At 37.0% G+C, this 15,572-nt stretch overlaps 1 protein-coding gene across 4 annotated transcripts in view; it reads left to right on the forward strand.

Moving 5' to 3' along the window:
* The first annotated feature begins 464 nt into the window (after positions 1–464).
* Positions 465–15,572, forward strand: part of e(y)3 (PHD finger protein enhancer of yellow 3) — a 30,834-nt gene continuing 15,726 nt past the window's right edge. Inside the window, exons 1-7 of one of the 4 annotated variants that reach the window (XM_088257123.1) lie at positions 465–663; positions 820–5,208; positions 6,872–7,316; positions 9,967–10,094; positions 10,675–10,782; positions 11,664–11,763; positions 15,028–15,157. In XM_088257123.1, the coding sequence (XP_088113249.1) occupies positions 848–5,208; positions 6,872–7,316; positions 9,967–10,094; positions 10,675–10,782; positions 11,664–11,763; positions 15,028–15,157 (5,272 nt within the window). In that variant the 5' untranslated portion in view covers positions 465–663; positions 820–847. The remainder of the gene's footprint in view (positions 664–819; positions 5,209–6,871; positions 7,317–9,966; positions 10,095–10,674; positions 10,783–11,663; positions 11,764–15,027; positions 15,158–15,572) is intronic. The other 3 variants (XM_088257120.1, XM_088257119.1, XM_088257122.1) reach the window with 3 other exon arrangements.

The following is a 15,572-nucleotide window of genomic DNA, read 5'->3' on the forward strand; positions in this document are numbered from 1 at the left end:
CGCCTCCAGCCGACCCCGTTTTCCTTCCGAGCTACGAGGAAGGAGATTACACCGTTTGAAAATATTATCAATTACAAATATTACAATCATCGTTAGTTACTAATATCAACTCAACAAAAACATGTATAAATTAATTATACTAACCATATCATATATATTCTAACGTATGAAGACAAGTAATATTGTTGAGATTTATGAGAATTTTTTATTTTGTTAGAAATTTAAATTAACTCATCATATACTAACATAATAAGCTTAGTTGGATAATGCAACGAAAAATAATAAATTTTACAGAAAAATGTCGATTTCCTAATAAAAAGTAAATAAAAATTAAAAAATATGTATTTATATACTTAGATGTCCCTACTACCTACTTTTACACTAATTGAAGGTAAGTACTTAGCAAGCATCAAGTAGGAAAAAACTTTTTGACTTGAAGTTGTCTACAATGACCGTTGCTTTTACCGTTAGGTTGGGTAGAGTGAAGCGATACTGCTGCCATGTTTGTTATTTGATGGTTGGCTCCGGCCATGTCCTTGGCTTGAAAAATGGCGTTTACAAGCTTTTTGTTTGCCGGTTTTCAGTTTTGATTTTTTATTAGTGCAAATCTTGAGTTCTCGGAGTGGTTTTTAAGTTTTTTGAATATGAAATTATACAATGCGTGTACGTGTAAATTAAAAATTATGTTTAAAACACCGTTATACTTACGCGACCTATCAAATTTGTGCATTTAGTCAGGCTTGTCAAGTGTAATGTTAGGTTAGTTGAAAAAAATATTCGACATTAAATATTTCTAATTTACGGTTTGTTTATTTGCAGCAATGGTAACTCTGTCTATCAACAGATAATGGAAAGTTCTGAGGACGATGCGGGTGCCATGCAGGACGCTGCGCGCCAATCGACGACGCGGGAAAATACGTGTGAAAAGCTGTCTGGCGAGGTCAGTGACGAGAAGTCCACAAAGGTCCCGAATGTAAATACCGACCGCGGATCGTCGGCCGCCATGGAAGAGGACGTCGTCGGAAGCGACCCGACGGCGCTCGACGAGCTCGCGCACCGACTGAGTCCGCCGATCGACGATGACGCCTGTCACAATACGGAAACTATTCTGAAAATGATCGACGATATAATCGACGATCCCAAGCCGGCAAAACGAACTAAATATCTGGCGGATTCCACCGATCTCGACGATGCTTTTCTCGCGGAAAGTAAAGTCATTCAAGCTCGAGAAGCGGTCGCGCCTCCCGAACTTCGGGACTTCAAGAAGACCAACTGCGTGGCTTCCGGCAGTCGGGGGGAGAGCGGCGCGCCGGGACCAGATCGCGCGGAGTCCGAAGGAAGCTCGGCGCGAACCAACAATCTTCCGGAGGAGATGACATCTCTCGACCGGGAACCTACCAAGCCCCCGGACATATTGCCGGATTCCACCAAATCCGACCAGATGGTCAATATAATTAGCAGCTCCAGTACTGTGGTGATAGTGCCTGTAAAAAATAATAAAATTATAGAAGAACATAATGTAAGAACTAACGACAAGAGTGGGGGTTGTAACGATTCGGGAGCTGTGAACTCCGTCAGTGCTGCCAAATTGGAAACGGACATTTGCGATCGGATTTTGCCCGACAGTGTTTCTGATATACGTACTGCCGGTCCCGCAGCTTCCCTGAGAAGTGAGGTTATGCCTGTAGATAGTAATACACTTCCCAATGAACAAAATACGGACAGTGCTCTTAGTAAAACTATGCCCGTTCAACGGCGAAAACTCATCCGGCCGACGCTTCACACCGCAAAAGTGGTAGAACCTCCCAAAGCTGCCGTTCCTCTCGCTACTCCGGTCGCCTGTCCCGTGGAAGCGGTCCGACCACCCGAGGCCTCCGGGTCCACTCCCGTCGCGAGTGACTTCGCCGCTGCCCCCGAGGCCAGGAGTGAGTCTCCCGAGAAGGCTGCGACGAGTGTATCTCCCAAGAAGGCCGCGATGAGTGTATCTCCGGAAAAGGCTGCGATGGACGTATCTCCGGAGAAGGCCCCGACGAGTTTATCTCCTAAGAAAGTCAAACTGGTCCGAAACTCCAACTTGAGGAGTCAACCCCTTGCCGTCAGTTCGGTCCCGCTTCCCAAGCAACCTGTTGTTAGTGAAACGACGCAGTGCTCCGAGAGGTTAAGCCCCTCGGTCGATATTGCAGCCTCATCGTTAGTGAAAATCAATGACCCTAAAGAAAATGTCGCTATTGTGACTGCAGATGAAAATGCTTTAGAATTAAGAGATTCCGGTAATGTTAACATTACGAAATCTTCCGACTCTTCGAGTATTGCCGAAGCTTGCACAAACTCGGAAAGTTGTAGCGGGAATAATGAAACGAGTGAAATAGTGAAAATTGATAAGGTTCTCGCCCGGAGTGATTGCCTTCCGAGCGCGGAGAATAGTCATTCTTGTAATTCTATCGTACAGAACAACATAGACGAGTTAAGAGAAGATCGCGACATATGTCCCGATAACTCAAATGATGTCCTAGATGTTCGAAAGGTTTCTCCCCTAAAATTGAGCCGAACTGTCGTAGAAGAATCTCATATACCCAATAAGTCCAACGCTTTTATCCATAGTCTTAAAGTCGAACAATGCGAAGACATTCCAAACTTGGTGAATTCCGAAGAGTCCGCTAAAGTTATTCCCAAATTAACCTTAAAACTGTGCCCCAAGTCTAGCGAAGAAACAAAACAGAGCGGTAAAACACCCAAAATTAATATCAAACCCATAATTCCCCCGGAATCTAAAAATGCCTGGCTTTCCAAGGCCAATGAAACCTTAAACGATGCGACGGAACCTAAAATTCCCAATTTGACTAAACTAAATATCAAACCGATTATAAAACCCGATGAAGACGAAGAAAGTGCGCCGAGTAAAGAAACCAAATCTTCAAGTTGCAGCGAAGTATCCGAATCGGATAGTTCAGAAAATGAGATTTCTTCAAAATGCGTCCAATCACCGACTGTTGAAACGACGGAGTGTGATGTGCCCGACAGGTGTCCCGCGGTACCCAAGTTAACGATAAAGTCCCTATCTACTATACCTAAAGTAGACTGCGAGACCGTGAAACAGAAACCCGGGAGGAAGCCTCCGTCCAGGTGTGATTCTCCAAACACAGTTATACCTAAAGTTACAATAAAACCGTTAATTCCTCCTCCGATTGAGAAAATGACCATCAAGCTCAATAAGTCTCACGATGCTAGCATTGATAGTAAAAATGATTCAGATGCGGTGACCCATAATGAAGGAATACCAAAAATGACAATTAAAATTGGGAAACCCGAGGCTTTGACCGAGTGCGTGGAAAATAATTGCGTCGATGAAAATGATTTAAAAATGAAAATCAAACTAACGAAAATTGTCGAAAACGCATCCGACACAAAAGTGGATTCGCCTAGTGACGCCTCTAACATTCCAAAGTTATCGAAAAGGACAAATCCAAAAAGTGAGGCTTCTTTGGAACCCCATGTTCCCAAACTGACAATTAAGATTCCTCAAGAACACGAATCCAGAGTTTCCGAGCGGTCGGATTCTCCGACAGTTCCCAAACTTACTATCAAACCGATCGTTAAACCCGAAGAGCATTCTTCCGTGCCTAAAGTAAGCATTAAACCCATTCCTAAACCCGCCGAAGAGCTCGTGTCCTCGCATATTGGAGTAGATAGTGACGTCAATAGTATCGGATCCTTCAAAATGATTTTAAAATCCAGAAGTAAACCCGAAGAGACTCTCACGGTGCCCAAGTTAAACATGAAATCGTTACTCAAGCCCGCTTCTGAAGTCCCGATGGCAAATGCCAAGTATGAGAATGCCGTATCTAAATCTGCCAAACATCAAGATAAAGTTTCCGGAGATGCGGACATCTATAATCCGCTCAGACTGATAATAAAACCCATTCCCGAAAATATGGATAAGCCTTTGGAGATAATAACTTCATCGTCCAAGTCTTCTCCTAGTTTTCAAGAAAGCGGTCTCGATTCTCCTCGAATAATACTTAAAATCAATAAGACCACCCAGGGATCGACTTCGGAGATCGTAACTGAAAAATGTCAAAAGAAATCAGATTCGGAGCAAAGTAAAAATGAGACGGATTCTTCTCTGAATGCGGAACAAGTCGTCCCAAAACTTACGATAAAAATCCCTCAAGAGCAGAGCTCGGATTCTCAAACGAGACCCGAAAATTCTAAAGAAAAGGCGGAAAATGAGCAGAGTTTAAATTCTCCGGTAGGGCATATTAAATTAAAGTTTACTAAAGACGGTTGCCAAACTAAATTAGTAAATCAAGAAGTTGAAGATTCTGACGAAATAGCTAAAGAGAATGTCGGTCAATTTTTAAGATCTGGCACAAAGCGTTCGACTCCTACGGAAGACGTGTTGAAAAATTGCTCAGAAGGGGATAAATCTTCAGAGGCGAAGAGATTGAAATTGGATAATCTCTTGATCAATTCCAATACATCTATTACAAAGGTGCCAAAATCTAAACCTAATATTGAAACTCCCAACAAAATGGACTTGCGATCCAACGCGTCTATATCTGTCTTATCGCTGGGTTCGAAAGAAGAAAATATAACCGACTACAATAAAACTAACAGCGGACATAACGCCGCCATCCTGCCCAAGCCCGCGCAACTGCTTCTGTCTAACAACGGAGAATCTAAACTTCAGTGTATCTTGACAAAGCTGCAAAACAAGCAGGAAGACAAAACAAAAGCGGTTGAAAATTTTCCATTCGCCCATGCCAAAAGTGTATCAGCCGTCGAGGCGGACTCCAATTCGACAACTAGTTCGGACGATACTGTCTCCGAAGTCAACCGCCTGTGCACGGAGAGTCCCATATTCAACAAAGTAGACGAAGACATGATGGCCCTGAACGAAGGATCGAGTTCCCAGGAATGCATGATAGTGGATGACCTGTCTCAAGACCCGTTGGATATCGAGAGCATAGCCAAGGCGCACTTTGTTCCCACGGTGCATTCTTCCTCCGGAATGACTAGTCTGAATAACAGTATTGTCAATATAATGGCCCAATCCCCCCTCACCGTCCACTCTCCCCCTTTTAAACCTCAACCCAGGAAAAGGGGTCGGCCTCGTAAAGTGCCCCTTGCCGACGGCATTACGAGAACGCCCAAGATTCCTACTCCAGCACTGGAAGAGCGACCGGTCAGAGCCACGAGAACACCGAGGTAAAAACTATTTTCGTTTATAATTTTTATAACCTCAAAATTTTATTTTAACACATTGATGGCGGGAAACGCTTAAAAGCGTATTTTACATTTTTAATTTTTTTTTTAAACATAAGAGGTTAAGGGATCTTGCATCCCTTGTCACTGCGACCATGCTAGGTCTATTGTGACTTCTCTTTGTGTTTTTTACGTACTGTGGGTAGAGAGCAGAAGACGCTTATAAGCATTCTATTAGCTTACTGTTGGTAGAGCGCGATAGATGCAAAAAAAAGACATACAGATCGGAATCGGGTTTGCGGTTACTTGTGATTAGTATACTGAAGGTCGGGCGGTTGACTGAGTATAATAGGAGTTGGGGTTGCCGATAACAATGTGTTAAGATAAAAATGTTTTCCTATGTATGGTAAAAAAAAAAAATAGTCTATGGTAAAACTTCCCTAAAATGTGCAAAAATCTTAAAAAATTACAAGCTTCTTGTTTGAAATATCGTAGTTGTACAGGAGAAAGTGACCATCTAACATAATGTAAAATGTTCAGGAGGGCCATTTAAATCACTTTTGCTTGGCAAGAAAATATCAATGCAGTTAGTCATTTTTAACAAATTTCCGCCTCTGTAGTGTAATGGTCAGCACGCTCGGCTACCGTTCTGGAGGTCCCGGGTTCGATTCCCAGGGAGGTCAAATAAATATAAGTGATTTTTTCACTGTAATATTTATTCAATGCTACCCTGGACTGGTACCTGAAGCGGAGGGCTGATCACCTTTCCTTCGTGTGTAAACGATCAAGATAACACTGTGTTCATATGAAGCAGTCCCCTATGCACCATTGGGGTGCGGATAAGGGTTTTATTATTATTATTATTATTTGCTTGGCAAGAAAATATCAATGCAGTTAGTCATTTTTAACAAGTCAATATATTATACTTCCAAGTTTAAAATCCTTTGAGATTTTTTTCAGGGCAGTATTAAGCTAGTAAGATATCAATGTTCACATTTTTGTTAAAAATGCACTTGGCACTTTCTCCTGTATGCCTATGATGTATTTGCACTACATGAATGTAGATTATATTAACTAGACTTGCCAAGCAGTGTTACCTTTTGATGTTAAGATGTGACTTAAATTATATTACACATCAGCTTTGACTCCTTTGGCCCATGTGATACTTAAATCTCTTAAATACCCAACTTCACTGCGGCAAAGTTGAATAATTTACATTTGACCAAAAAATACCCTACCCAAAGTATGCAGGTGTAATTTTTTAATATATTTTGAATTATATTTATTTGAAGTAGCTAGTAAAACAAAAAATAATACTGAATTCAGTAATAGTCAGCTAGGTTAGTGCGTAGCGTCTTTTATAGTCATGTTGTGTTAGTTTTAATGTGTCCGCCTCCGTGGTGTAATGGTCAGCGTGTTCAGCTACCGTGCTGGAGGTCCCAGGTTCGATTCCCGGGGGGGTGAAAATAAATAGTGATTTTACACTGTAATATTTATTTAATATTACCCTGGACTGGTTCCTGAAGCGCAAAAGTGACCTTGCCTTCATGTAAGTAATGATCAAGATAACACTCCGTCAATTCGATGCAGTGCCCTATGCACCATTGGGTGTGGATAAGGGTTATAAGTTAGTAAGTAATAGTTTTAATGAATATTTTTTTTCTAGGGATCGACCCATTATTTTACGCACCCCCCGAACTAGGGGCAGAGGGCGAGGTTCCCGGCGCGCCTCGGCGAGTAGCATTATGTCCCAGACGCGGGACGCCGCCACCGAGCCCAGGAGTCCGGTGGACTCGGCTCACAAGTTCTTCCTCAACATCACCGCCAGCATGGCCGACTCGCCGCTTATCACCCCCTGCAAGGTGTCGGTGACGGCTCTCGCGGCCGAGGAGCCCCGGGAGGAGAAGGCGGAGGCGGACAGCTCCGAAGGGGCCGCGTCCGAGGGGGTGGAGGGGGCGGAGGAGTCCCCGGCCACCCGGGGCAGGGGGCGGGGTCGGGGGCCCCGCGGCAGCCCCAGGAAGCCGAGGGGCGGCAGAGGCAGCCGGGGGGGCAGAGGCAGCAGGGGAGGCCGAGTGCCAGGTGGCCTCCGCGGCGAAGAAATACAGCTGCAGGTTAGATTTTAATCTTATCTTTTCATTGCCCGCATAGAATATTTTTTTCATATATCGTGGGTGTACTGGCAAAAAACGTTAACTCAAAAATATGCAATTTTGTATTCTCAATATTATTAATATTTAAAGCATTTACTTTGTGGTTATTTTTACTTTTAAATTTTTTTTTACAAAAATGTTAATATTAGAGACAAATGAGTAATATAACATATAACAAATGAGTAATATAATATAATAAATATAACCTTATATACTAATATTTTTGTAAAAAAAATATAAAAGTATGCAATTTGACTTAACGATGCATATTTTAAAGTTTTCAACGTTCTATAAACTGGCAAAATACACTAAGTTCGTTGAAATGTCATATATATGTGTTTTTAAAAGTAAATTTAGCTTTAAGTTTAATAGGGGGTAATTTGCTCAGGCTAAAAGCTTTGAATAACAGGGATTATTAACAGGGATTTTAGAGTTAAAGTTTTTTGATAATATACCCACGATATGCATTCATTATTTTTTTTTACTCCATTTACCTCATTTAATTTATGCTTCAATTGTTGTGTTTCTATTTTTGCATTTTCATATGAAGTATAAATTTTACGACAGATTCCGAAAATATGAATAAATTTTCATTACCCTGTTATTTTATATAATATATAAATATATATAAAACCCTTATCCGCACCCTAATGATGCATAGGGCACTGTGTCATATAAACGCAGTGTTATCTTGATCGTTTACACATGAAAGAAAGGTGATCAGGCCTCCGCTTCAGGTACCAGTCCATGGTAGTATTGAATAAATATTACAGTGAATAAATCACTTATATTTATTTTACCCCCCTTGGGAATCGAACCCGGGACCTCCAGAACGGTAGCCGAGCGTGCTGACCATTACACTACTGAGGCGGACAAAATATTGGTTATTTTATACCCCATGATATCAATATATAATGCAGATTTGGTACTTCCTTGTTCCATTGCTTACATTAACATTAAACATGATAATAATTCATTTATAAAAAAAAGGTTATTTAGGATTTTTCGGAAATAAAATACAGCTTTTTTTTATGGGACCGTATTTGAATGTCACTTTTGTTTATTTGAATCATAGCGAGGTTTGGTATCGACCTAATTTTTTTTCTTCATTGACTTACCTAGCCAAATTTCACACATTTTAAATGGATTAATCAATGTGTATGGAACTTGATTTGCATTGTGATTTTAACATTGTCAATATTACATTTAGAACTGTCCATAAAGTATGTAATAAAGTATATAATTAAAATATCTAACTATAACTACTATTTTTTAAGTAAACCTTAAAATATGTACAACATCTTTTTTGACACTAGATATGTTCTAGTAACACTTGTGACAAAATGAAATTCACTCATGAACCATGTTTTCATTTGAAATTCACATAATGTTTTCCACTACAATTTTGAATTTAAAATAAGCAATCACACGTCACACTAACATATTGCACAGTATTATTAAACTGAGTTAATAAACACGAGTTCCCCCCTAGACAGATTGTAAAGTTGGTATTTCTATAGGAGCACATGTGTGTAAATGAGTTGGTGTCTATTTTTAACCAGTGTAGTGTGTGTATTGGTGTGACTTGGGTACAGCTCTTGCTTTGAGAAGCTTTTTCCAATACTTGGGAATATATCACTCCAGACGCGATTATGAAAAGTTTTTTACGGTCAAAATGTAAATTTTCAATGTAGTTTTGCATAAAATAAAATAATCTCACCTGTATCTACAAGTTTTTCACTCTTGTATAATAATAATCATTGTCGATTTAACTATTTTAATTCAGTGCTGATTTCGGTTTTCTAATCAGAGTTATTGAAAATGAAGATGTATTGTAATATCACCTGTACCTTAAGTGTGGTGAGTTTATGATATGAATATACCATTATCAATTTATTATTTCCTGTTATGAATTTCTGACCAGGTGTAATTTTATACCTGTCCGATTCCACCAATTTCTTTAGTGTTTGTGTGCCAGAGGTGTGATATTTTTGACATCCTTTCATTATGTCATTTAAAACATTTCAGTAAATACATGATTTGTGTGTTTTGCATAAATGTAATTACGAATATCAACTAAGTAGGACTGAATGTATTCTGTCGAATGTGTTCGAAATAAATTTACACATCATTAATTCATTTTGACAATTATATTCACACAAAATATATTTTAATGTATAATACGGTACGAAAATATAAAGCTTTCTTTGATTCATATGTATTATATTTATAAAAATCACCATGATAAATATGAATATTTAAAAAAAAAAAACAATGTTGTCAAAAAAATAATTGTTAAAAAATATTTTTCTGATATGACTCCTATAAAAGTCGTGGGGCCTATTTAGAAAAAAAACTTCAGTAATATTGCAAAACCATTAATATGTTTTATTAGTAGAATTTTTAAGATCAATTTTTTCTTGTTTTTATCGACTACTGTATTCCTGTTATGTTATTTATTTAGAAATTGTTGTACATACATTGACTGCCTTTTTTTTATAAAATAATATGTTATAAGCAATAATGTACATATTCGTATATCTAGACTGGTTATTTTGTATATGGAAGAACTGGAAAATTCTAGTCGTTGCTAATGAAATGTTTTTTCCAGGATGCCCTTCCTCTTACGGAGATTAAAAGAGAAGGAAGGAAAAGTAAATTGGAGCCAACCCTCACTCCGGCACTTCAAGTATTCGAAGAGGAAACATGCATGATCGGAGACAATGCAACTCCTCAAAGGTATACAAGATCTTGCCTCTTTTGCACAGGACACATACATATCGTAGTCATACAGGAGAAAATGATCAAGTGCATTTTTTACAAAAACGTGATTATTGACTATTTGATATCTTACTAGCTTAATATTGCCATGAAAAAAATCCCAAAGCGATTTTAAATTTAGAAGTATAATATATTGACTTGTTAAAAATGACAAACTGCATTTATGTTTTTTTTCTTGCCAAGCAAAAGTGACTTAAATGGCCCTCCTGAACATTTTACGTTTTGTTAGTTGGTCAATTACTCCTGTACGGCTACGATATATATACTGTAGAATCTCCATTATTTGGACCTTATTCATCCGTATTATATCTAATAAAAATAGAAAATATAAAAGTAATGTAATATGTAGCTAGTTTTTAAACAAAATTTATAATTGAAACCCAGATTTGTGAAAAAGAATTTGGACACACTCAAAATGTTGAGAATAAACTTTTGGGAAACACTAGTGAAGAGCTGTTAAATCTATTAATTCGACAATCGAAGCTGACTGCGACTTAATGAAGGTTATTTAATTACATTCACACATTTTTTTTTCCAGAAATGTCGGGTTAATAGATGAAGAGTCTCAGAGTTCAGTATTGAGTGGAATTACAGCGGAGAGTGGAAAATCTAAACGGACACGGTTGATGGATATGTTAGATGAAGGGTAATCATACATTATTTCAAATATTTATATGCCTTAAGTATAGTAAATTGAAGCTTTAGCATATTTTTACATCTGACACCGATTCTCACAAAAATTGTCCGTTTTTAAATGATTGAAATACCTGTTTTTTTTTAAAGTAAATTGAGAAAATATATTTGTATGAGGATCCCAGGTTGAAATCAAGAATATGCAGTACATTTAATGTGAATTTATTATTTAATCATTTAATGGTCGAATTTTTGAAAATTAGAAAATTTGCCAGTGCAAAAAATTGTCACCAACAAGTCAAAACAAAATTGCCCGAAAACCACTCGCATTAGTCAATAAAAACTGATGCATAAATATATTCTCTCAGGCAAATCTATACCGATAAGTCGGAATACGATTTTCCCGAGCAGCACTCAGGCTCATCATTATAATGGAAACTCCCAACCCGAGTCACACTTGGACTAAACTGATAATAGATCGGTCTTTGGGTTTACGGTTTATCTTGTTGCACACCTCTGATCACAATTGATATGAGCAAAATTTCACAAGAAACTTAGGCCTGAAACTGCGTGTTGTTTGAAAAAATTAAATCTTTGAACTTCACGTATGCCAATTTGGTATCCTATTTTAGCCATGCATCATCAACGCGTACGCCACATTGGCGTCCTCAGCTATACGCAACTTTGCTTAAATTTTTTTTTTATTTACGTTTGTAATTTCGCTTCTTGTTAGCAGGATTATACTTACGAAATATCTGTTTATATGACCGACATCTGTTCAAATGAAGAGCCTTCAAATTTCATAACAAAACTCATCATACTTGAAATTATAAATTTATTTCTACCTAAAATTGAATTAAAAGTATATTATGAATAATGTCATGGTTTTTACAGTCATAAGGAATGGACTCCGGCCGATGTAGCAGAGTATGACTGGCCACCCGAAGGAACGGCTTCTGGAGACGCTCCGCAAACAGTCATGATTCAAGAACAGGTAACTTCATGAAACTCAATAAACTCAATGCATAATCGAATTTTACTTCTTTACGGGCAGCATGGCCGACTCGCCGCTCATCACAAGCTTTTCTTTAGCTCATTCTTTACGGGAAAATGGATCTTTGTCAGACGGGAGGAATATCTAATTTAACATACTCAACTTATAAAGGATTGTATTAAACTCGTTTTGTGTTTATAACAGTCGATATAATTAATATTTTCATTCATCATTTTCTTTTAGAAAATTCGCTTTCGAAAAAATGTTATTTTCGTTAGTAGGCAATGAATAACGTCACAGAAACGGTGGAGTTATTTTAATGTTGGTGTCATTGCTAAATTATTGGCGGCTCTATTTGTTGATGTCTATGGTACACCCTCCTGCTCCCCCCTCCCCTCATATTTGTATAACACAAATGGTAGTGTAGTGGTAAACAAACAATCTACACTACTACTATTACAGCTCTATAAACCATAGACAATAAACCATATGATGTCATAAAACATTTGATGACGGAAATTTGATGACATATGCGAATGCACATTTTTCGTTTTATTCAAATATCTAAAGTTTAAACCTTCATATCTCCCTTAGTTCTCTACAGATTTCTATAAGAATGTCACCGATAGTCTTGTGATTTTTCATATTAATTTATTAGCCAATAATCATATATCGTGATATTTATCCATTCTATGTTGGCAACCGTGCTATGAACCCGTATATTTATTGATATATTTTTAGATTTTATTTTTAGAACTTGTTTGGTACGTTTAATTAAAATTCCAGCAAAACAAATGAAAGTAGTGTAAAATCTCGATATAACGGACTAATTGGGGGGAGGGTGTGTCCGTTAAAGCCGAAAGTCCATTAAAAAAATAAAAAAACAATTTTTTTTTCAAAAATATAAAATCTATGTATAGGTAACAATACAAAACACAAACAAAATTCTATTTATTGCCTTCGGACACTCATCGTGAAGTAACATTGCTGTTTGATATTGACATGCTTGCTTTCAGTAATCCTGCTTTGAATAAGGAATCAAGTTTACGACATTTTGAGTGTGTCCAAATACTTGTTCACAAATCTGTTTCTCCAATTATAGAAGTTATTTTCATCATCAACTCTCTAAAATTACGAGAATGCATATCTAACGAACATTCAATACATGTTTTAGATGGTCGATATGTGATCTTAATACTGGTAACTTCATGGCCGCTAAAACTGTTTACATGTGGCAATATTTGAATTTAAGCATGTATAATATTAACAGGTGGTTTTATATTTGATGGGATAATTTATCCCATCAAATATAAAAAATATCATATCCGAAGTTCATTAAATAGAGATTCGTTATATAGAGGTTTTACTGTAATTAGTGTGAAAAATAAAGTCGCAATTTGTATTGTCGAATTTTAAATGCTTTACTGGGAAATTTGATCTTTGGAAATGTTGCCATACAATCGTGTATTTCTCGCTATATTAGTGCCTATTTTTAGATTTTGTTTTTGAAACTTCTTATTTTTGAGTTTAATTGAAATTTCTGCAAAACAAATGAAAGTAATTAATGTGAAAAATAAATGTCACAATTTGTATAAAATTCAATTTGCTCTATTTCAATTTTGAAGACGGCGTCAAATGGGTTTTAGCTCTTGTTGATAGAACAAACGCGTCAAAGTATATTTATTATTATCGAACATTCAATCTCCGAACAGTGAGTAGAACTTCTTCAATTTCATTGTTATTTATTTTCTTTGTAATTTCTATAGCAGTCAAATTCATATCTCTCATTTGGGAAATGGCAGGTGACGCAATCAGCCAAACAAAACTGTATGGAAAATACAGTTTTGAATGACTTTGTAAAACTCAAGCAATTATATGGTAGGGAAAGATTATTATCCCTAAATAACATAATACATATGTCTAGATTGAAAATATATCCAAATATGCGAGTAGTTTTAATGATTATTAACATCTTAACTGGAAAGTCCCTTTTTGGATAATGGATAATGCACTTTTAAAGATATGTTACATATTACGTCTCCGCCCCCGTGATGTAATTTAATTAAAAAAAAATTTATCAATGCTTACAATTAATTAAACGACTAAAATTCATATTTTTCCCATTTACTTACATATAAAAATGTAAAGAAAAATAAACAATTACAATAAATAAACAAAAGTATACTACACTCACTCATTTGTTAAATGAAAAAAACAAGTCCCTTCTGTTTAAGCGTATAACATATATTTTGAGGATGTTTCTATACGTCCTACCCATGTTTGATACTATTTACCTTTCGCGTATTTAAAAGTCATTCTTGGTTAACACGGCTGTCCAAACTCAAAACACAGTAAGGGGCAATTTTTTTGTAGTATGTTTTTTTTGCATTTTTGGACTAAATAGATTCTACTTAGTCCAAAAAAGCAAAAAAAACGTACTACAAAAAAATGTCCTTTACTGTGTTTTAAAATTGGACAGCCGAACAGCTTAAAAGAAATTAACCCTTCTCTTACGGTGCTAAAAACTCCCGCGCATTCCGATGATACGTATTTTGTACACCATATGAAAATGTGGTTTAAAAACGGGAAAAACGTGAAAATTCCTAAATGTTGCTTTTGTTGACCATAGTTGAGGTTGAAATGTAACAATTTTGTAATGTTAGCTCTGGTATTATCTGAAAACAAGAAAAAAAATACATCGTAAATAACCGCATCGGTTGGTGTAGCCACACGACCGTCACGCAAGATGATATGCGTGCCACAGGCGTAGTAAACACGTTACGACATGCGTGTATATTTACAAAGCACAGAAACGTTTGTGTATTGGTGATTTTATTCCTGATTTTTTCACAAATTATTTATTTCCATCGCTGAAAATGAATAACTTTATGTTATAATACTTTCATGTAATAGACAATTATACTACGGAGGAATACAAAAATTCTAGGCCCCGTATCCATTATATTTTATATTGATATTCTCATTTGAAAAGTCGAGTTGTAGTAAATACATATCACCGGGAGGGGAAGGTTAAAGGTGTAATATGTGTCCGCGAGGCGTGTAGGTGAAATTCTAAATGGTCAACTAAGACAAAAGGGAAAATTTATAGGAATAAATGTAGAATATACATGAATGTTTATAACATAGAAGGCAAATCACATGAAAGATATTGTTAATGCTCTATATGCATAAAAAATATTTGTTATTTTTCATCCTGTGGAAGTTTGATTGTACATATATTTATAAAAAATGCTTTTGTTTTAGGTGGCATTGTACCTGGGAGTGAAAAGCTTTAAGAGAAGATACCCCGACCTGAAGAGAAGACCTTTGAGCGCCGACGAGAAGAACTACATCAGAGATCGAGGACTAATATCGGAAGCCTTGTGCGACCTTGGTAGGCATTTAAAAATATACTGTGACAAAAAATCAGTAATGTTTGTGATCACTTATTTATTGATCTCCCTATTGTAATAATAATATAATAATAAAACCCTTATCCGCACCCCAATGGTGCATAGGGCACTGTGTCATATAAACACAGTGTTATCTTGATCGTTTTAGACATGAAAGAAGGGTGATCAGCCCTCCGCTTCAGGCAGCATTGAATAAATATTACAGTGAAAAAATCACTTATATTTATTTTACCCCTCTTGGGAATCGAACCCGGGACCTCCAGAACGGTAGCCGAGTGTGCTGACCATTACACTACGGAGGCGGCGGAGGTGCCCTATTGTAAGCTTTGGCAAACAGTAGTTTTCCTTTAAAAAACTATATTGTTTCTGACAATAGGTCATTACAATATGTACATT

The sequence above is a fragment of the Brachycentrus maculatus genome, unplaced genomic scaffold, assembly GCF_059751285.1.
Source record: "Brachycentrus maculatus isolate JH-2025_06_01 unplaced genomic scaffold, ASM5975128v1 h1tg000071l, whole genome shotgun sequence".
NCBI lineage: Eukaryota > Metazoa > Arthropoda > Insecta > Trichoptera > Brachycentridae > Brachycentrus > Brachycentrus maculatus.